Source organism: Megachile rotundata, chromosome 13 (genome assembly GCF_050947335.1).
Source record: "Megachile rotundata isolate GNS110a chromosome 13, iyMegRotu1, whole genome shotgun sequence".
NCBI lineage: Eukaryota > Metazoa > Arthropoda > Insecta > Hymenoptera > Megachilidae > Megachile > Megachile rotundata.
Window position 1 is genome coordinate 5309038 of NC_134995.1, and position 24321 is coordinate 5333358.

Below are 24321 nucleotides of genomic sequence, written 5' to 3' on the forward strand. Positions count from 1 at the left end.
GTCGATATTATTGAAGACATCTAATTGGTTCGGAAGATACAGACCCTCGTATATAACAGATTTTTGGCATTAGTGGATACTGCGTTAGATTAACCAAACCTTGTCCAAATCTAACCAAAATGCAAGCCAAAACTAGCTCTACACTAACCCAAACCTGGCTAATACAACCTATCATTATGATATTCGTCTGATCATAGAGGTACTACCGATTATCGATATATCAACATTTTGTCGATTCTTAATAATTTTCGATATTTCTATAATATTTGTAGCCTTGGTATTTTGAGACATCAAATACGCAAAAATGAAAACATTGAAATTTTTGTATTTTCTAACATCTAAATCGGTTAACTTTGAGATAAAATTGAAAACTTTGAAATTTTTATGTTTTTTAACATCTAAATCTGTTAACTTTGAAATTTGTACACACTAGAATTTTGTTAATTTCTAAATTGTATAATTGTTGAATTTTTGAAGTTCTGCGTTAGAAAATTTTTAAATTTTGAAATTTCTAAACTTCTTCATTTTTGAATTTTCAAATTCTTGAATACTGAAATATCCAACTTTTTACATATGCAGATTCTCAAATTTCTAAAATCAATTTCTGAAACTTTCAAATTCTATTTTTAGAGTCCAAAATTCTCAAGTGGTTAAATTCTTAATTTCTCAAATAGTAAAATTTTCAAATTTTCAAATTATTAAATCCTTCAACTCACAAATTTTAGAATTTCCAATTTCCAAAATTTTCAAATTCCTATATTCTCAAATTTATATTCTAAAATTCTCAAAATTCTCAAAATTCCCAAATTTTTTAAAATTCTCGAAATTCTCAAAATTCTCGAAGTTCTCAAAATTCCCAAACTCTCAAAATTCCCAAATTCTCAAAATTCCCAAATTCCCAAATTCCCAAATTCCCAAATTCCTAAATTCCAAATTTTTTAAGATTCTTAAATTCTTAATTTCTCAAAATTCCTAATTTTTTAGTGTCTTAAAATTCCCAAATTGTCAAATTCTTAATTTCTCAAATTTTCAAATTTCCAAACTTAAATTCTTAATTTCCTAAATTTCTAAGCTTCAATATTTAAAATTTTCCAACTCCTTAAATTCTCAAACATCCAAACTCCAAATTTCTGAAATTCGAAATTTATTATAAAAATTTCCCGACTATAATATTTAAAATATCACATAAAATCAAGCCGTAATTTGCCCTTCGTATAATTTCCCCCAAAAGAGTCTACCACGCCCTCCAGTTAATTTCAAAGCCTAATTACCCCTTCAGCGAACTTATAGTCCTGTTATAAACCTAACCTATTTCAAATTACCAGTAATCTAATAGTTCCAAATTCCACAATAGTACAATACTTTCACTAAACTACAACTTGCGTTAAAAACATACCATAAAAACATAGAAACTGTAGAAATTCTTTGCTACGCACTTAATCCCTTCCCTTCGTAATTATCATAATCCCGCTGTAGCTGTAGTCGTAAATTCTCGATCCCTAAAATTCGTTAGAGAATAGATTTAAAAAAGGCAAACAAATGGCCACGAATTAGGCAAGACAAGCGGACGTTTTCATCGATTCCGAAGGGGAAAAAGGCGTCTCCTCGATAAAAACTTTACAGCGGCCATCAATTTTCCAAGACACCGAAGAACGAAGTGCGCTTTTACCCCGACACAAGTAGTAATTCACCCCGCATTAAATCAACAGCATCTACCTATCGGTTAAGCGGCGATATTAAGGATTTCCTCTATAAACCCTGAAGCTTCCTCCTCGTTTTTTCCGTCACAAAAAAACGAACGACACGCGACGCTGAGCGATCTCTTCTTCTATCATAGACGGGCATCATTTATTTACCCATCGATCTACGCATCTCTCCCGGCTTTTTCTTTTCGGGATATTCGTTTTCGGAGGAAACGTTCAACATTTGTCTCTTTTATATTATTTGCACACAGTATTTCTTATTTCCGTCTTTTTGCAAGATGAAAATTTTATAAAAACCCTCAGAGGGATGAACTCAGCTTCAATTTAGAATTTAGCTTCAATTTTAGCCACTTGAAAATCTGAATAGATTTTTGAAACTCCGATATTTTTACGATTTTTTCCTCAAACTTCGAAAGTTCAACGAAAATTATAACTATACATTAAAATCGAAGAAAGACTTTTTTTTCAAATTTTTCATCTTTCTGAATTTTTTCTTTTTGTATTCAAAGTTTAAATTTACGTATAAGTTCTTTAATGGGGTCGTAAATGTCCCATGTGAGTAGATATGTGAAATGAATTGTCACCACATATTCTTAATATAAAAACAAGTTAACAGAAATATAAATATTTCTGTTCACAGAAAAATGTAATAAATTTTGGGAATATCAAAATTTCATAATTGAAAATGATATTAAGTTATTATTTTATCTAGTATAAATATAAATAAATAACTTTCTGTTGAAGGAAAAATATAACATGTTGAGACCAGAAATATTTCATAACTGAAAATGATGTTATATCAAGTTATTATTTTATTTTAAATGTGGAACGTAAAAATTTGCATTATGTTAACTTATCAAATTACGAAGGTTGTTGAGAGCATTTTCTACTGATGAGACTAATTAAATTAACAAATAAAACAAAGCTGTATTTTTAATTTTATAAAGTAAAGGAATTTTAATTTTTATAAAAATATTTTAATTTTATAAAAACTATTTTCAAAAACGCATACTCGTTATAAACATGTGATATATATATAGCAATCGAGATCTTATAATTTCACTATTTTTAACACTGTCAAATTGTTCTTTAAAAAAAATTCAATTCATACTACAAAAGAAAGTGCACTACAAAAAATTCATACAAAAGAAAGCAAAATACTAGAAAATGAATACATTCAGTTTAATTTAAACGCATCCAAGCATAATTAATTAAAAACCCTGAATAAGCACCGTTATTGTAACTTATTCATTTGTCAATTTACATATTTATGTACTCATGAAAATTTCTGCTTAACATAAAAGGTTCTTCAATATTCAATTTAAAGCCGTAAGTACACTTTGCTGTTGATTGATAACAGGAAAAAAATTTTTCAATAAATTTAAATAAGGAGAGGTCTGTTGTTACAGCAGAAACTTCGAGCAGTCGCTGATTGAAATAATAAAAGTTTCTCCTTTTTTACTGATGCTATGAATTAAAACAATAAAAGACAAATTACTTTGTATTATGAAGCAACATCGATTTTTCAGGAAATTAACAGACTTTTATCTTTCTACTTAAAGTATTATACATAGTCTTCTTTCTTGAAAAGAATCTGTAAACTTTCCGTTTTACATAAATCAATTTTTTCCTTTAAATTAAAGAAAAATTGTTTAGAGAAAACTTTTCGTTTCCGTGTTATTTCATATTAAACTATTTTAATTTGAAAATTTAAAAATTTAGTGACAGAGATATATCAAATTTGCACATTTAAAGAATTGTATATCAATATTATTTTTAATAATTAAATGAATTTTTGGAAATGCAAAAATTTAGAAATACTTTATATTTAAATAATATTTTATTTTAAATTTAGAAATATTTTATTTTTAAATTTACAAATCTTCAAATTATAAAAATTTTTTCATTTTCAAATTTACAAAGATAGCAGCTAGAATATATAAAATTGTTAAAATAACAAATTTTAAAAATTATACATTAACCCATAAAAATTTGAAATAAGAATTTCAAATTTACAAATTCACAATTCTCAATGTTCTTTATTTATAAAAGAAGTTCAATTCAAAAATGTGCAAAGGCACAGATATAAAATATCAAGTTTCTTAATGCACAAATTAGAAAGACTTGTAAATTTAAAATATAAAAATCGATAACGTGAAGTGGGATAAGTGCAGACTGGTTTTTATAAAGTTGAAATTTAAACGTAAGTATTTTCAGTCTGCAATGTAAATGCTTAACGATATCGAACACTTTGCACAATTACTACTATTTAATTAATATTAACTAGGACCTTAATTTTCCTTGTACATTTTGATTTTGATAGGAAATTGTTTAAAATGTCAACTACTCTGCACTTTCCCCGAAAATGGGGTAAGAGCGTAACTTGAAGTTAAATACTTTTAAACTTTATCTCATGTGCAATGGGAAAAGAGCAGAATTATTAACAAATCTACTATAAATGCTTTTTAGTGCATTATGCAAGCACTCTATACTGCAAACAAGTACTCTAAGCTGAAATATAAAAGAGGATATAGTGAAACAAAACAAGGAAACAAACATACTAAATGGAGAAATTTCGTTCATATTGTAATAAAAATAGCCTGTAAACTTGCCCCGTTTACACCCCACTTTACCTTAATACGAAGAGTGAAAAAAACGTATTTCTACCAAGGGGTGTAAAAAGACATTTTTGGTCGAAACACACAAAATCGTGTTAAGATCCAGTTTGGAGTGAAAATCGTACAAATATTAGTAAGAGCGAGGTATCTTTTCACCTTTCGCGGGGCAACTCTATCCCTATCACCTGTCGATACATCTATCTTCGACGTAGCTGGCGTTAGCCGAGTTTCCCGATCGGAACAAGAATCAGAAACGATTCGTCGTCTACCGGCGAAAAGTTCAAGTTCGCCTCATCTTGGCTGGCAGGATGTTATAGGAAAAGGGAGAGTACGAGGGAGGGAATAGATATGCCAAGCAACGAGGGAGGGAAAGATTTATGATGCTCGTGCGTCAGCTCGCACATCTCAATTTCGGAATGCCGCGAGTTAGGAGCTACGTCGTTCCCTTTGTTGCTGCCACAGACGACTGTGCAGGAAGAAACGATAAGAGAGAAGCTGGCACAAAGAGAAAAAAGAAAAAAGACTAGATAGGGATCGGATTGGACGAGAAGAAAGAAAAACGACGTGTGCCTACACGATATTTCCCTCGTTCTTTCATCCGCCTTCTCGCAGTCCCCCCCGTTCCTTAACACACCTTTTTCATTATGGTGCAACCTTTTTAATTAGCTCTGCGCATTTCAAGCTGTTTCTTATGTAGAAAGGAAACAACTGCAAACTATCTTGCTAAGTGGTGCATGTAATTTCTTGCAGTTATTTTTCTATTAATCGTCAGCATTGTCTGTTTCGCTAAGTTCAATAGAGTCGCTAGGTTTAGATCTCCAAATCACTAAATTTCGATAACACTAAACTTTCATATTACTAAACTTCGACATCTTTGAACTTTCAAGAATTCACAATTTTATCTAGTTTATTGAAAAATTTTATCTAGTATTACATCTGGCATTTTACAAAATACTCTCTTGATCTTTCTCATTGTGTATCGCCATAGTGACTTTATCTCCTCATTCATAAATAAATCCTCAATCAAGTAAACGAATGACTAGAAATCAATAAAAGTGACAATTTAATGACACTACAATTGTTCTTAATAAAGAATTTTATCATGCATAACATCCGGCCATTTACAATAAATACTCTCACTTTCTCCTTATATATCATCATAAATGTAATTGCGATGCTTTATACCCCACTCAACCGGCACGAAATAAACGACATTAGTTACCGCATAAATCACGAAATGTATCGTTAATTTAAAATGTACATTCAAAGACGAATATGCTCAATAGTGTTTCAGCTTTTATTATACCTGCAGATGAAACGCTAATTGAAGGCGCATCAAGTGGAGGCTTTATCGAGGAATAAGCTCGATTTCCGATGTAAAGTGGTTCACAAGCGACGTCCATAACTCTATAATTTATACTGACCGGCGTAATTCTGTAGCCACTGTGTCACAGTTACATTTATCGGCCGTAAACTCTATTTCCGAGTCCGATAGTTTCATGATGACATCTTCACTTCAGTTGAATCTGTACCTAACAAGGAAACATATCGAACCGCGACACACCGATTTTAATGAAACTTATGTGAAAGATAGTTCTCAAGAAAATATTTGACACGTATTTTTTTTATACTGCTTTTATACTTTTACAAGCGTAAAGTCTTCATTCTAAATAAAATATTTAGAACGTTTGGAAACATTGGGATTTTTTAAGAAACTAAGAAAATAGAAATAAATTAAATTATTTTTTAACAATATTGGCCATAAAAGCCTATGTTCCTTACGGCGCGGCGTTGATCATAACCGCGTCACGCTCATACCTGCGACGCTTACAATAATTATTCAAAACTCAATTAGCGGCATATGAAGAGGTATAAAATGTCTAAAAGATTGTAAAAATAATGATATTTTTAATAAAAATGCTGATTGCCCCTCTTCACAGGAGGTGATGTTAAATTATATATCTAATAAACATTGCAGCAAACAACAAATTCTAAAAACATTTATCCTCTATTTTTGTCCATAGTTTACGTACACGAAGTTGCAAACAAATAGATCAACAATTAGTGCAAAAATTTAAACAAAAATTATAAATTTTCAAAATATTATATAAACAAATAAAGTTTATTGAAATTTTTTTACGCACAAAAATTCCCTATTTAAAGACGAATAATTTACAAAAAACAGAATCCAATTATCTTCTTTAATTCCGGAGATATTACAAAAAATATGATTCCAACCCCCAACTTCGAGGGCTATTTTCACCCCTTCAATGTGAACGATGGCCGATAAAAAAAATACGTGTCAAATATTTTTTTGAGAACTATCTTTCACATAAGTTTCATTAAAATCGGTGTGTCGATATGTTTCCTTGTAAGTAAAATTTACCTTTGAACATCTGTTATTCTCGCTCCTACTTCCTGGTAAATTCATTGCCTCGAACATCCTTCGTTAAAAAAAATCACTAAAAAGTTTTCATAAATATTCGAAACCGGATCGAACTAGGAACAAGCATTTTATTTCTTCCCTTGCTTGAATCGATCCGTGTTTTTATAAGCTGCCCTGTCTCGCTCGTTAAATGGTTAAGCAGTTAATTGCAATTTCTTTTATATTTAAACGATGTGAAAGTATACTATAAAATTGTGGTAATACGTTTATCTGAAAGAATAAAATTTTTGCTTTCACATAAAATAAGAATTTACAACTTTGAATGTTAAAAATTATGAAGACTTGTAATTTTGATTTATATAATATACTGGACTTGTATTTTTCACTGATGTAATATATTGAACTTGTAATTTTGACTCATGTAAATTATACTATAATAAGTGTATACAGGGTGTCTCATAATTAGTGTAGGTTCCTGAAATGGGGGTAGCTGACGAGATTCTGAATAAGATTTCCCTTTGCAAAAATGAGATATGAAGCTTCGTTTTTGAATTATTAAGGAAAAACACGGACCAATCAGATCGCGAGAATTGCGCATACGCAGACGCGAGAGCGCAGCTTCGAGTCTAGAAGCGGAGCGCGCATAATCCTCGCGCTCTGATTGCTACGCGTTAGATTACCACGCGCTGGATTATTACGCGTTGGATTACTACGTGTTGGTTTTGCTACGCGTTAGATTACCACGCGTTAGATTCCTACGCGTAGAATTACCGCGCGTTGCATTACTATGCGGTGGATTACTACGCGTTGAATATCCACGCGCTGGAATACTACGCGTTGGATATCCATGCGCTGGGTTACTACGCGTTGGATATCCACGCGCTGGATTATTACGCGTTGGATTACTACGTTTTGGTTTTGCTACGCGTTGGATTACTACACGTAGAATTACCACGCGTTGCATTACTATGCGGTGGATTACTACGCGTTGAATATCCACGTGCTGGAATACTACGCGTTGGATATCCATGCGCTGGGTTACTACGCGTTGGATATCCACGCGCTGGATTATTACACGTTGGATTACTACTCGTTGGTATTGCTACGCATTAGATTACCACACGTTGCATTACTACGCGTAGAATTACCACGCGTTGGATAACTACGCGTTATCCGAAGTTGCCGTTCTCGCGTCTGCGCACGAGCAATCCTCACGCTCTGATTGGTCCGTGTTTTTCCTTAATAATTCAAAAACGAAGCTTCAAATCCCATTTTTGCAAAGGGAAATCTTATTCAGAATCAAGTCAGCTATCCCCCATTTCAGAAACCTACACTAATTGTGAGACACCCTGTATAATACATATAATATACTAAATTTATGGATAGTAAGTGTCCATATAATTTAGTAACTATCCACATAAATAATATGTGAAATGAACTTTACACTTACTAGGTGTAAATAAAATTTTACTACTTTTAACAAGATAAATACCTATGTAAATACACGTGTTCAATATTTAGTGTCATATAATTCATAAACGTTGTATTATATTTTAATCTCAAGAGTTGTGTATTATTTAAACTAATTAAAATTATTTTATATATTTAATTTTGAAGGATACTTATTCACATTAAAACTTTTATTTTTATTTTAATTGTAGTATTACGACAAAAGGAATAAATTATAAATTTATTTATGAATTTAATATTTGTAATACAAAACTAAAAAATATACGTTATAATAGAAAAACTTATTAGAAAAGAAATGATAATTAGAAACATTTGACCAATTTGGTAAATTCAGTGTTGATCAAAGAATACACAAATTGCTAATCAGACATCGCGTCTCCGATTAGAGATAAACGAAGAACATAATTAATAGAACAAAACATCGTCGCGCGTTAACTCGAAGAATGTCAAGATCGCGTCTGTCCGTTGATTAGGCGCCAGTTAAATGGTAGTTTAATGAATGATGCAGAACGGGTAGTCCGATGTCTGATAATGCTCATTAACCGATTGGCGAACGTGAGATGCATCGTTTCGTTCTTCCGCGATCTTGCGTTCGCGAAAAGAATGTTGAAACACGAAAACCATAGGATGCCGATGTAGCACGAGCTTCAAAGTGCACACTGACATTTAGATGACGCTCCGAGAGTGACATGAATGCTTAACGCGATTCTATTCAACGTAACATGCTTCTCGATACAACTGTACAAGCAATCCGCATATAACACGGCATTCCTGCAACATGGTTTCTCTCTGACACGACCAGAGAATTAGAGAAATTCCCGTGCGAGTTTCAAATTAAAAATTTCACTGTGAACTGCATATGACATAGAAACACGATTTCTGCAAATATATCTCACAGCTTCAAATTCATTATATTTCGATATTCCTAGACCCCAAATTTCTGTATACTAAAATCCTTAAAACCAGAAATCGTGAGATTACCGAAATCCTATAACCCTTACACTATTTTGACGAGTCTGACTCGTGACGCACTCATACCTCGGCCGTGATCATTTTTACTCAAATTTTTAATACGCTTCAATTTGGAGTTCAAGACCAATTGTAATTTGCATAGTCAACGATTGAATAATAACATATTGACATAATAATACCATTTTTTTGTTTGTTTGTTTTAATATTGTAACTGTAATTAGACAGTTCTGACTGACATACCTGACAAATAAGTCATAGGGCAAGAAGCTAAAATAATCCACTAACAGCTACATCTCCAAATTCCTAAGATCCCAAAAACTCGAAATCACTACATTCCGAAATCCTAGATTCAGAACCCCAGATCTCGAAATCATTGTATCTAAAATCTCCTCGGTTGCAAAATCCCCAAATTCTCACATTATGAGATTCCTATATTTCAAAATCACTGGATTCTCAAATCGCCAAATCCTTAGATCTCCAAATCCCTAGGTTTCAACATTCACAGATCTCAAAATCGTGATAGATGTAAAAACTCCCTACATTGAAAAGTCCCTAGATTCCCTACATTGAAAAATTCTTAGATCACGAAGTTTCTAGGTCTCAAAATCCGTAGACCCCAAAATTACTAGTTCTTAAAATCCCACAATCTCTAAATCACTAAGTACTGAAATTCCTTGATTCAGAAATCACCAAATATTTAGATCTTCAAACCCACAGATTCCGAAATTATTATATCTAGAATTCCCTAGACTGCAAAGTCCCCCAATCCCCAGTCAGAAATCCCTAGGTCCCAAAATTCCTAGATGCCGAAATCCCTAACTCCCAAAATCCCCAAATCCCAAAATCGTTAAATCCCTAAATCCCGTAATCTCTAAATCCCTAGATCCCAAAATCGTGAAATCCCTAGATCCCGAAATCTCTAGATTCCAAAATCCCTAGATCCAAAAATCCCTAGGTCCCAAAATCCCTAGAATCCCAAATCCCTAGAATTCCAAATCCTGAAATTCCAAGATCCCGAATTTCCTAGATCTCGAAATCACTATATCTAGAATTCCCTACATTGCAAAATCCCCAAATTCTTAGATTCCGTAATTCCTAGACCTCAAGATCGCTCATTCACGAAATCCCTAAATTCCAAAATCACTATATCCAGAATGTCCAAAATTGCAATATCCCCAGATCTTTAAATCGCAATATCCCGAAATTCTTATACCCGAAATTCATTTAATAATTATACTATATAAAAAATATCGTCTCTCACTGACACGACAAAAAAATTAAAGAGATTCATAGTAATTTTAAAATAGAAAATTTTACTCTGAGTTGCATAAAAAGATAGAAACCTAATTAAACAACTAGAATTCCACGTACTCTCAAATTCAGTCGTAAATAATTTCAAATATTCACATTTTGATTTCCTGTACGTAGATATGGGTGACATTTGAATCTCAATGGGAATGTATCGCTCGTAAATATCGTTAAGTTTCGTTCATTTACATACTTAATAATTAACGCCGGTATTAAATGCATACTTGAAATTATGGATAATAGAGGTAATAAATTATTACAGTAATAGAGATAAAATACTGATAAAATGCAGATAAATTATTGTGAAAATGACGATAAAATACTGTTAAATCGTATTAGAAATGCAAGCAGATATTTAAAAACTCAATTAAACTTTGAAACCTAATTTACAAACTTTTGCTTTCATCAGAATTAATTATACACGTCTGTACTCTTTCACTTTCATTCAATAACTAACATTCAACTCTATTACCATGTAATCCTATCTCAAAACCACTGGAACTCACTTACGTCATAACTTCATATCGCAGATTCATTCATTATATTCATATTTAATAATATTCATTCATCTTGTCATTAACCTGTATTCACAGATTCATTCATGAATTCAACCACATGTATGCATTTAATCATGCATCTATTTTTTACTGATACGAGCTGTTAAAAATGAAAATGCTATCTAACGATATTTTTAGCGATTTTAATGTAGTAAACAAAGTATTAAATTAGCATAACTAAGTATTTCATCGTTATTTACGATCACTTTTCATATCAGTTTAGCAATTTGTTAATTTCTTGTAAATACAGTAAATATTCGATATCTGCACATTTCTAGGGTCTGAACTTGTGCACATATCGTACGGGTCATTTGTGCAGATATCGAATATTTACTGTATCAAGGATGACGTGTACAATAAAGCGTTTGTTAATCATACTTCATTCACCGTTTATGGATTATAAATTTTATTCGTGTTACTGGTATAAGTCCTTTATAAATTATACCTTTTATTCGTGGCGGTATAAATTAACTTGAATAGGATACCATAACGTATACGACGACGCAATAAAATTGCCGAATTTGACCAATTTAAAAAAGTTACATTTAAGATACAAAATTTGTTACCAAAATTTGCAACATCCAGGTCCTAACACTAAACCTTCATATTACTAGATTCCGATATCTTTGAGCTTGCAAGTCACTAGATTTCGATATTGCGGGCACCAAATTCTTATATTTTAAACTCTCGAAAGTCCAAAATCCTGAAATCCCCGAATCTCTATATCCCAAAATCCCTAGACCCCAAAAATATCAAAATCCAAAAATCCCTAGATTCTGAAATTACTAGATTCAGAATTCTGTAGATACCTAAATCTTTATATTCTGAAATTGTTATTATATAAAATTCCCTAGATTCAAAAATTCTTAGATCTATAAAGCAGTAAATCCCGAAATCTCTAGATTTAAAAATTCCCTAGATGTTAAAATATGTAGATGTGCAATTCCTTAGATTTGAAAATCTCTAAATTCTTAGACATTTAGCCTCCAAATCCCTAGATTCCCAATTCTCTAGATTTGAAAATATTCAAATTGTCGAATATTTAGTCACCGAATCCCTAGATTCCCAATTCCCTAGATTTGAAAATATCTAGTCGCCCAATTCCCTAGATTTTACAATATCTAAATTCTCAAATATTTAACCTCCAAATCCCTAAATTCCCAATTCCCTAGATGTTAAAATTATATAAATGCCTAATTCTCTAGATTTGAAAATATTCAAATTGTCGAATATTTAGTCACCGAATCCCTAGATTCCCAATTCCCTAGATTTGAAAATATCTAGTCGCCCAATTCCCTAGATTTTACAATATCTAAATTCTCAAATATTTAACCTCCAAATCCCTAAATTCCCAATTCCCTAGATGTTAAAATTATATAAATGCCTAATTCCCTAGATTTGGAGATATCTAAATTGTCAAATATTTAGTCACTGAATCCCTAGATTCCCAATTCCCTAGATTTGACAATATCTTGTCGCCCAATTCCCTAGATTTGAAAATATCTAAATTCCCAAATATTTAGTCTCCAAATTCCTGGTCTTCCAATTCCCTAGATTTGAAAATATCTAGATGTCCAATTCCCTAGACTAGGAAATATCTAAATTCTCAAATATTTAATCTTTAACATCCCTATCTTACCAACTTCCTAAATCTTCATACCTCAGTTATCTAGTTTTGAAAATCTCTAAATTGCATTTAAGGTTTAAAATTTCTCACCAAAATTTGCTACGTCCCGCCATGTAAGAAAATGATAAATAATGTTCACTTACGATGGAAAAATGTTTCCTTACAATTTATAAATGCAGAATGTATGAAACCTAGTAAAACGTACGAGTTTACTTCCTTCCAAGTAAGAGACGTCCAGGAACTAGCTGAGCTTACTTATTTTTATGAACCCACCGCATTCTAGGAACAATAATTTCATATGTTACATGTGGTTACCACCGAAATACAAAAAAATATTGCCGGAAAAACGCGTCGTGAGTTCTTTCCAAAAGGCAAGTATCTACCACCTACAACGGAGGTTATTTATGGGTCAATAAATACAGATCCTTTCGGTGAAAGAAGCGCAAAATTCAGGAGAGAACTTTATAAATATGTATACAGTTTTATAATATGAAATTTATGAAAATCTGCGTGGAAAATGTAAATAAACGAAAAAAGTTTTGTGCAGAGAAATCAACGATAAAAAATTACGATCGCACAAATGTTAGAGATGACTTGATAAGAATGAAAAATACTTTCATCAAATATTTTCTCAGAAAGAAAATTCAAAATTCCGATCTGAAATTATGAAAAATCTATTTAGATGCTAATTTTATTTTCAATTAATTGCTTTTTATTAAGTAACTTTTCACGTATAAGTAGCAGAACAATTTATAATGTAAAAATAATTAATCAACAAGTGGAAAATCTATGTAAAATTTCAAATGTATCTTAGAAACAGGAAAGCATACTAAGCATAAAACATTTTATAGTTTGCTAATAATTTTAATAAACATATATGTATGTATAATGATCAGTACATACTGCCTCGTTAATTTTTAAATTTAACGTTTTTTATATGAATCCCCAAATCCCGAAATACCTAGATCTCAAAATTCTCAAATTCAGAAAATCCTTAGATCTCAAAATCCCTAAATCCCAAAATCCTTAAGTCCCGAAAATCCCTAGATCCCAAAATTGCGAAATCCCGAAAATTCCTACATCCCAGAATCCCTAGATCCCAGAATCCCTAGATCCCAGAATCCCTAGATCCCAGAATCCCTAGATCCCAGAATCCCTAGATCCCAGAATCCCTAGATCCCAGAATCCCTAGATCCCAGAATCCCTAGATCCCAGAATCCCTAGATCCCAGAATCCCTAGATCCCAGAATCCCTAGATCCCAGAATCCCTAGATCCCAGAATCCCTAGATCCCAGAATCCCTAGATCCCAGAATCCCTAGATCCCAGAATCCCTAGATCCCGAAAATCCCTAGATCGCAAAATCTCTAGATCCCCAAATCTCCAAATCCCGAAAAACCCGAAATTAATAGATCTCGAAATCATTATATCTAGAACTCCCTAGATTGCAAAATCCCCAAATTTTTAGATCCCAGAATCCCTAGATCCCAGAATCCCTAGATCCCAGAATCCCTAGATCCCGAAAATCCCTAGATCGCAAAATCTCTAGATCCCCAAATCTCCAAATCCCGAAAAACCCGAAATTAATAGATCTCGATATCATTATATCTAGAACTCCCTAGATTGCAAAATCCCCAAATTTTTAGATTCCGGAATTCCTAGATCTGAAGGTCGGTAACTCGCGAACTCGTTAATTTTTAAGTTCAACGTTTTTTATACGAATTTTCTATTTTGTATAACACGATATCTCTCAAGAACCTAACGATCTTGTTACGCTCAGGTCACCTGTACCAACACACAATGATTAATCACTTCTTTCACAACAAGAAAGCGAGATCGTGTACAAAAAATTCCTGTGTACGTGTAACTTGTAAAAGCAAAAAAGAACTGACAAGAGGAAGCTATTAATAACTTAGTTATCAATTGTTTTATGATCTGACTTCAAACGTGATTAGTCTGTCAAATATGTGCGAATTATACAATATACAAGAAATGTAGAAACGTGTTTGAAGAATATATGTGCTGAAATGAAAAATACGGTTTTGAATGTAGAAATATGTGTTTGAAGAACACATTTATTTTCCACAGAAAAATATACATTAGTGTGATTCTCAAATGTATCAAATATGTTCAGAAGCAGAGAAATCGTGAGCTAAATCGCAAACCGTATTTCTGCAGTTTTTAACCTACGATTTTTTCAGTTGCGTCAGACAGAGCTAATTATCACTGCAATTTTAAGATAAATAAAGAAAGTTGAAACGTTAGATATATTTATAATTTAGCGATTCTTAATTATACAAATTATAAACATAGTGAAATAGACAATATCGGAGAAATAACTTCAAAAGAACTCATTTAACATTTTAAAGTTGCTGTTCGCAAACAATAAAATTATCGAGTGCAAAGGGTTATTTCACATTACGTGACGAAGTTACGATTGAACATTCGATGTAAAAATCTGAAAAGTTATTCGAAACGAATTTGTACAACGAAGCCAATGCAAGCGTACAAAATGAAGTTTTCTCGCGAGATGTCTGCCAAGTTTGAATTGTCAAGCCGCTAGTTCATTCTCGAGCATGGTCTCTCCATATGCGGTGCAAAGGGCAGAGCAGGGCGATCTTGAAAAACGAGACTCGCTCTCTCGAGCATTCTCAAGATCGAAATTCTCAAGATCGCGGGTCCTTTGTCCGCGAGCCGAAGCTGCTCCGTTTCGAGACAAAGATCTCTCTTTCTTCTTTGCACGCATACTTTCTTCCCACCCTCTACTTCCTCGTGTACACGAAGATACATATACATGCACGTGATTACAATTCAACGAGTTGGTAAGGCATCTCAGCTTTTGTAAGCACCACGCGCGCCTTTTTTCGTGTCAAAGACCACGAAAAGACGCACCGGAGAAAGATAAATGGATACCAAAGACGGGGAATAATCAAGGAGGCCCATTTGTGAAAGTAGCTGACAAAACCGAGGGTACTTCGCTAAAAAGATGCGAACATCAAGATCACGACATTCGAATTGACCCCTTCGAGATAAGAAAATAATATATTCTACCAGGTTTTACTTGGATATTTAGGAATTTCTTTCCCGATTCTTAGATTTGGAAATTTTGAAACTAAAGTGCGAAATTTCTTAACTTTACAATTACATATGTAGAAATTTCTTAAAAATAAAGGATTTGCAAATATTCAAACTTTTTAAATTATTAAAACATATTTATTTATTTATAAATTTTTTTAATTTGTGATTTGTAAAGTTTCTTGATTTGCAAGATTTCAAATTTTCAAATCCTCAAGTGTAATTTCTAAGGTTCGTCGAGTGCACAAATTTTCTAAAGTCTCAACTTGTTAAACTTCTAAATTACTATAAGAAATTTTTAAGATTCCTGGTCAAATTCGCAAATGTTCGAATGTTTCAATTTATCAAGTTTCTAAATCTTCGAATCTCTAAAGTACTAAATTTCCAAATTTGCACGTTATTGAATTAAAAAATTTCTAAATTTCTCTCTGTCCATATTTCTAAATTTTCAAATTTGAATATCTCCAAGTTCCTAAATTACGAAATTTCTGAACTTCCAATTTTCTCAAGTTTTTTCTGTCTATTTTCTAAATTTTCTAAATTATCAAATTTCCAAATCTCCAAGTTCTTATATTTCAAAACTTCCAAATTTCCAAACTCCCAAATTGCTAAATTAACAAACTTCCAAACTCTTAAATTTTGAATTTAGAAATGTGAAATTCCTAGATTTCTAAATTTTCGGATTTGCCAATGTCCAATGTCTAAATTTCCAAATTCACAAACGTCACATTTCGATATTCCCCAGTTACTTTAATTTTCATATTCTCGAATTCTCAAGTTTTTTAAACTTTAAATTTCCATTTCCCCACATTTCTAAACTTTCTAAATCTCCAATTTCTCAACACTCTAAAATCTCGATCTTCCCAATTTTTACCTCTGCTAAATTTATTCTAACTTTACTTAACATTTCACACACCTCACTCATTAATACATAGTTTATAATGATAAAATATTCGAGAATATGTTTCCCATAATATATCAAAAATATATGTCTACATTCAACATCTTTAAGGAAAATATAATTTATTTTAACCCTTTGCGCTCGAGAGGTGACTCACAGTCACCATTATATTTAATACAATAATTTGAAATAAGCATTTTAAATAAGAAATTATTAGTAAAGAAATAATAACCTCAAGAAAATTCGTTTAACTTTTTATCTAAGTTTTAAAGTTACTGTTTGTAAACAGTCAAATTACCTTCGAGTGTAATGGGTTAACCGAGTTTCTTATAGATTTTCTAAAATAACTTTTGTTTTTACCCTGTGTACTAGTGGACACTTCCACTGATTTGCTAGAAAGTGTTCACTAATACACAAAGTAAAAACAAAAATTATTTTAATGTATCTCACGTTGTTCAGCAACAAAAATAAATATAATAATAAACTGAATAACATTACAATCAACGTGCAGTAAAGTTAATATGCTCTGTTAATTTCCCTGCTTACAAAACTTTCGAAAACATAAGAATACTGTTTCATTTCATAACTAACCGTACATATGTTTACTGCACATTGCTATTGTAATAAATTAAACATGTTGAGCAAACACATATGTGGAAAATACGTAGAAAGTTTTTATAGAGGTTCAAACACCTGAACTGAATGTATGGCCATTTCTGTCGACTCGATTGTGCATTATTAAATAACCAATTTAATCTTGAAGTTATAATTTTATTGCTTTCCAGAACTTTGCATATTGCTGTAACGAGTCGATTATTAACATGTAATCCCATATATATTTTCTTTGTATTTTTCTCTGAAATAGCAAATATTTAAACTTTTTAAATTATTGAAACATATTTATTTATTTACAAATTTGTTTAATTTATAATTTGTAAGGTTTCTCGATTTGCAAGGTTTCAAATTTTAAAATCCTCAAGTGTACAAATTTCTAAATTTCTTCATTTCAAAATGAAGTCTTCAGCATCATCTTCATAGGTGATAACACAGATTTAACGATTAAATTAGCTTTTTATATCTAATTATGAAGTGTACAGTGTTGATAATCCCATGAAAGTTATGGTTGCGAAGAAATATCTCATATGCCCAATTTAAGAAAATGATGGAAAAAATAAATTTCAGAACTGTACCTAATTGTGTCTCATCAGAAATTCTTTTTTTGTGGAAGTGTACAATTTTTTTTGTTTATAAGTTTCATTTAATTATAAAGAAATCTTTCTTTATTGTTCTTTCTATTAATCTAGTCTAATTTAGTCCACAGTAGAGAAAATACGTATCTTATTTTTAAAAGATTCAAAGTGTTTTCCATCGAAAATTACTTTTTAAAGAAATCCAATATTATGTCTGCTAATCAAAAAATTGTAAATAATATTTATCTTTTTGTTCTACCACTTAAAATATTGTTGAACCTTAATGTTGGCCAAGTTTTATGTTTTTGTGCATAATATATTGCTATTTTACTCGTATTAATATGCTAAATAAGAATGTCACGTTTGTCCTTTACGAAATAACAAAACGTGCCAAAAATAACAAAAATGAGCTAAAAATAACAAAAACGTGAAAAAGTAGTAATTGCTCGAAAAGCGAATAGATTTTTAATTTCGATGATTTCTAACTGATTTTTAATTTTGAAGTATTTAAAAAAATCAAGGTATTATAAAATCATTAAAAAATCCTGTGAAAAAGAGAAACACTAGTACAATAGAATAAACGAATTTTTTGTTAGAAAGTAGTGTTACGTTAATTTAATATTTCATCATAAGTTTAAAAATTATGCATACTTGTTATTTAAAGTAATTATTAAATTTTATATTTTCAAAATAATTATTACATCTTCAAAATAATAATGAAATTTCGTATCTTTAAAATAATGACTCAGTCCATATTAAACTTAGCATAAGTACATTAATGAAGTTTATTGGACAATGAATTTTTAGTTCGCTTTCCCTAAAAAAACATTAAAATATTGTTTTATCTTGATCTACATAATGAAGCGATAATATCAGAATGCTGATTAAGCTCTGAACCATTGTAAAGATTACTAATTTTTTAGGTTTTACAGAATTATTCCAACAGTTATTTTATTAAGTACTAAATTCAAAAATAAACACAATTTATAACATAATTGCAAAATTATTTAATACTATTTGATTTGTATAATAGAAAAATTGTCCGATATTCCTTCTACACTTCAAATGTCAAAATATAGGATATCTTTTCCTTTATTTAATTTCTTTATTTCCTCAACGTATGCTTGAAAAGACAGATGAGATTGACGGCTCCCTTACACCGCCGATTTCATAACTCAAATTGAATATTTTCAAAATATCCCAGAAACTACAACCGAACTATTCAAACTGTTGACCTTGACAACACATAAAAATCGAAGATAACGAAAGGCAATAAAAAATTCAATTTTTGCGCATTTATTCGTGAAGAACGAAAAAACGAGTAAAACAATGATTAACACCAAAACTACCGACATTAAATGCTTGTTTATCGAAAAATGAAAAATAAAATGAAAAGGGAAATAAATAAATACTAAAGCATCAAGTAACATATTAAACTTGTTTTTACCTCAAAAAAATATGACAGACATTTCCATAAAATCATGATAATAAACTTTTGTAATATAAAATGAGAAATCTGAAACCAGTCATTATGACTGGTTAGTAGTTCTAGTGTTAATGATATACAACAAACTAACAATAAGTCCCTTACGATAAAGTTTTTTTAACTATTAGAAAGCTCCTAACTAAAGCTATTTCTCCTAACTGAAAGTAAAAGTGTGAGCACAACTGCGTTAACAGTAATGCAGTTAATTCCGACAGAGTAATAAAAGTAAGACAATGTATGAAAGAAGGAAGTTGCGACTTACCTGGTGGACAATTGCAGTCGGACGTGTCCCGCTTGTTCCGAAAAACGTTCAAATCCGTGGCAGATCGGTGCGCCTCCAGCTGCTGTTGAACTTCCCTCCTGAGCCTCTGGATAAGAACGTCCGGTGTTTCTTGAACCTGAATACGAGCCTCCAAACTGGCGATTCGCGATTCCAACCCTAGTTCCCTGTACATCAGCAGACCGGATACGGCCAAACTGGTGATACAGAGGGCGCACATTAGCCAATTGAGCGTTGCACCCCCCGTTCGACAGGATTCCTTACGGAATTTCCTCGGCATTGATGTCTCGAGGTCGGTCGCCGTGTCGGACTCCATGTTGTACACGATCGACACACGCTCGCTTCAATTCGTGCACCAAATGCGTTAAGCGCGCGTCATAACCCGCCCGACGATCGTCGATACCTCCTGACACACGACAATGACGGACAAGCGCGATACAATGTGAAAATCACGCGAGTCTTACAGACAGTGCGGCGTCATCGTTCATCTGGAATGCATCTCGCGCGCCTACTTGCCGTTATTGCTTACCTTTCTTATTCCGACTTGCTCCTTTTCCCTTTACCTGGCGAGCACGCGTTCTCCTTGTACGTTCGACGAACGCACTCGCGCGTTCTTTCCTCTCTTTTACTCGTTTCCTCCGTGCTCCTTTAAGTAATCGACGTTAAATACCTGACCGCACTGACGTTGGTAAACAACAAACGGTGTCACCAGTCAAACGAGTGTTCGTTCGAAACCGCGCGCTCCTTTCAAACGTTACGAGCGAGAGACAAACGTCCCCTTATCGAGGTTCGTCCTCGAGTGAATCCTGTCGAAAGTTGGCGGCAGTACGTTGCTCTAATGCCTCCTTCTATTTTCGCCTATCTTGCTCTTCGAACGTCTTGTCCTTCCTGTTGCCGGTGCCGCTGCGAATGGAGCATTTCCCGGTGCTGTCGCATCGCGAATCCTTGCACGTTGTACACACTTTTTTAAATTCAAGATCGATCGTAAAACAAAAAGGGAACACACGGTGCTCGGTTTGCCGATGCTTTTCCTTCTCGTGGCACCACGCTACTACGATAGACCGAACGGGGAAAAACGAACGACAGCCGGAACGGAGCGAGAAACACCGTTGAAAATTACCGACGAAACGACGTGGAATTCCAATTTCGCTGAACGTTGTAACTCAGTCCGCGATGTTACGTTGCACCGGTTTCAATCGTCGAAACAAATACACTATCGTGACAACGATGTTCGATTTATTGGTCGAGTGAAAAGTCCCGAAATACCGCGAATACGAAGCTCACAACGTGGCATTCGCAGTACGACTGGATGTGGTGGGGCGACGCTCCGCCGAGGGCCGAGGGTTCGTCGCTTCGGTGATATTCGTGGACGTTCGGCCGTCTTCGAGGCTCCGACTCATCCACCGACTGCCGGACGCGTGGAGGACGATCGGTCGACCTAACCGACCTAACCGACCTAACGTCCACTTCCATTCGCACTGATTCGCCCCTGCTTCCCTTGCCCTTCCTTCCATTTATCCCTCCATTGCGCCCCCTTCGACACTCGACCGGATTTCGGTAGCGAATCTATCTTTTTCTTTTCCCTCCTTCAACTTATCTACTCGAATTACGCATTCAACGGAATATGCAAAATTCTACGAGCTTAATTAACGTTCAACCCTATTGCAAATTACAAAATATTGAGATTTTCAAATTTACCCCCGGACGAGATACACAGATTTTAGGAATGTTGATGTTTGGGGATATGAACTTTTCGGGATGTAATTATGAAAATTTAAACGTATGGAGTAGAAAATTTTGGGGAGATTTAGGTACAAAATATTTTGGGGAAACAGAGATTCGAGGAATAGTATTTTAAAAGTATGGAGATGTGGATACAGAAGTTTGAGAATGTGAAATTTTTAAAAGGTTCAGATTTAAAGAACATAGAATTTTACACTATGTTTTAGAACATAGAAAAATAAAGAGTTGAGGAATATAGAATTTTGAAAAATAAAGATCAGGGATTGCAGAAATTTGAGAAACGTAAAATTCCACATATTCGGAAATAAAAATATTTTGTGAATTTAGACATTTGAAAATACAAAAATTTATATGCAATTTTATAAAGAGAAATGAATTGTTCAATGTAAGAATTTGTAGAGATTTGGAAATTTAGGCTTTTGAAAATTGATGGATGTAGGCACTTGGCAATCTGAAAATTTGGAATTTGAAAATTGCCGTAATTTTTGAATTTACAAATTTGAAATTTTGTTTAACACAGGAATTTGGGAATTTTTTAATGCAAAAGGTTGGGATTTAGAAATTTAAGAAATTTAAGAAATTTAAAAAACTATGGGGATTTAAGTAGTTAGGAATATCAGGGATTTTGGAATTCGGCAATTTAGAGATTTGAACATTTTACAAATTTGTAGATTTCTAAATTTAACGCCTTTGAAAATTCAGAAATTCAGATATTTTGGACTCTTACAAATTTGAAAATTTTGTAAATTTATAAGCTTACCAATTTGTAAATTTTATAAAATGTGCTTGAGAATTTATAAATTTATGAGCTTAAGATTTTGCAAAATGAGCATGAAAATGTGTAAATCTTGGATTTTGGGAATTTGCAAATTTTTAAGTTCGGATTTCTGAAGAAACATGGAAATATGAGATATTTGAAATTATGCTTAGAAATAATATAAAACAAACTAGAATAGCAATAAAAAGTAACGAGATCGTTTAACATCCTTCAATACTACAGAACGTTAATCATTTCACCTGTGTATGCTAACATAATTGAACCGTTAAAATGACTACCTTTACTTTTGCAATTTTTTGTACGTACTTTATTAACCGATTTCAGAAAAAGAAAGATGTGTATATACATATACCTATATATCTGTACATATTTACAAAAATTCTTATAAATCTGTTATCATCGTGTAAAAATTATTCGGTACAATAAAATTCCTTTAATCGTACGTTTAAAGGAATTTACACGAACTACTTTTTATTATTAATAATACTATAATATATTAAATATTAAAAATTCTTATTAAATTGTAAAGAAAGTTTGTATTATTATGAAAAGATTTTTGCGGAAATAGATTTCAAATTTACCGCCACCTGAAATCACATTTGGTGAAAATCAATATGGTGGATTTTGTAATCACGTCCTTAAGTTTTACTAGAATATACGTATGACAATATTTATAGAATATAAATATTATAGATATTCTATAGAATATAATTACGACAATAGTTCCAAAATGAAATAAAGAATTTGCTCCTTCCAAATAGTATAATTCATTTCAATGAATTTCGCAAACGTTTGCCATATCAGAAAATCGGAAGACGTAGAAGTATAACATGATGAAGCGAATTATTCAAGAAAGGACGTAATCATAATGAGAAAGCATCCTCTAATGAAAATGCTACTTCATTTATCGGTAATGAACCTGATTAACAGGATTCTGTGAACAACGTACTTTCTCTGTGAATTGATCATGCTGCTAATAATAACAAAAATCGATACATTTCCGGTTAGGTTATTATAAACATTTCTTTATATATTAATATGATTGTGCGCCTTTCATTTTTGACACCGTATAATGAATGTAAAGCCTGAGCATGACGGTATATCGATTATATACATCGATTAGACATCGATGTATGACGCGGTTGTTTTTGAAGCGAGCGCGAAGAGTGATCGTTTTGAGTTGGTTGCGAAGACAATTGTAATAAATAATTCATTCATTCGTTATTAAGATTTTGTGAATTACGGTTGTATTCTGAAGATTATTAAATCCTGATATTATTTTTAGTTCTGTACTTTCATTTTTCGTCATCCTCTTACATTATGAAAATGTATTACTTCTAAAAACGATTATTTCTCCATAAATAAAGTTTCAATTGCGAACAGTGGAAACGTGAAAACCAGAAGGAGACTGTAGCAATTTATTTACGATGTAATAATGGTATACTATAAGACATTAAAATGGATATCGCATTTTATGTACACATCGATGTAAATGAAATGAAAAGTAAAAATCAGTATTTAATTGATTTCCTCTTCATGAGCACTGAACATGTAATTAAATATTGTCGTATTTTAGAAACTGTATGTGTTCGTACATGTAATAAGTGGGAAAATTTATATTTAATTAATTTCCTTTTTCTAACAAGCTTTGAACATGTAATTTAGAAACTGTATATGTCCATATGTATAATAAAATGTATGGAAAAAAATCTATATTTAATTAAACTCCTTTCAATGAACACGTAATGACTGTCGTATTTTAAAAATTATATATACTTGTACTAATAATATATACTTGTACTAATAATATATTCAAAAGGAAATTGAAAAATAAATTTATATAAATTTAAATCGTTTGCAGCTAATAGACTTCGGTATAATAAAACTAGAGTTTTGCCAGGCTGCCATACAACTTCTAACGCAAATTTCTCCCTTATTTTGGAGAGTTGCACCCTCTATTTTTGCCAAATTATCGTTTTCCAAGTACTCCATAATTGTATGAAGTTTGAATGTAATCAACGTTGCAGGGATCATGAGGTCTCTTTGAAGGCCTTAAATATAAAAGTTTATTCCCTATGATATACAGTAATTTTTATTCGTTTCTCTAAAACGAATAATTTTCGTAAGTAAAAAAAAAATTGTAATTCAGAAATAAAAATGTTACCCTCTCGTGTAAATGTATTTAGAACTGCCCAACTATAAAAGTTGCAACTCTCTCAATCGTTTGAC

General features: G+C 32.2%; 1 protein-coding gene across 22 annotated transcripts in view; it reads right to left on the reverse strand.

Annotated features, from left to right (window-relative positions):
• LOC100878549 (uncharacterized) overlaps positions 1-20992 on the reverse strand; it is a 362753-nt gene extending 341761 nt beyond the window's left edge. For 6 of the 22 annotated variants that reach the window (XM_076539118.1, XM_076539126.1, XM_076539123.1 and 3 more), the window contains exon 1: positions 19554-20989. In XM_076539118.1, the coding sequence (XP_076395233.1) occupies positions 19554-19887 (334 nt within the window). In that variant the 5' untranslated portion in view covers positions 19888-20989. Of the gene's footprint in view, positions 1-19553 lie in introns of all 22 variants that reach the window. The other 16 variants (XM_076539116.1, XM_076539124.1, XM_076539129.1 and 13 more) reach the window with 8 other exon arrangements.
• Between the last annotated feature and the right edge of the window lie 3329 nt (positions 20993-24321).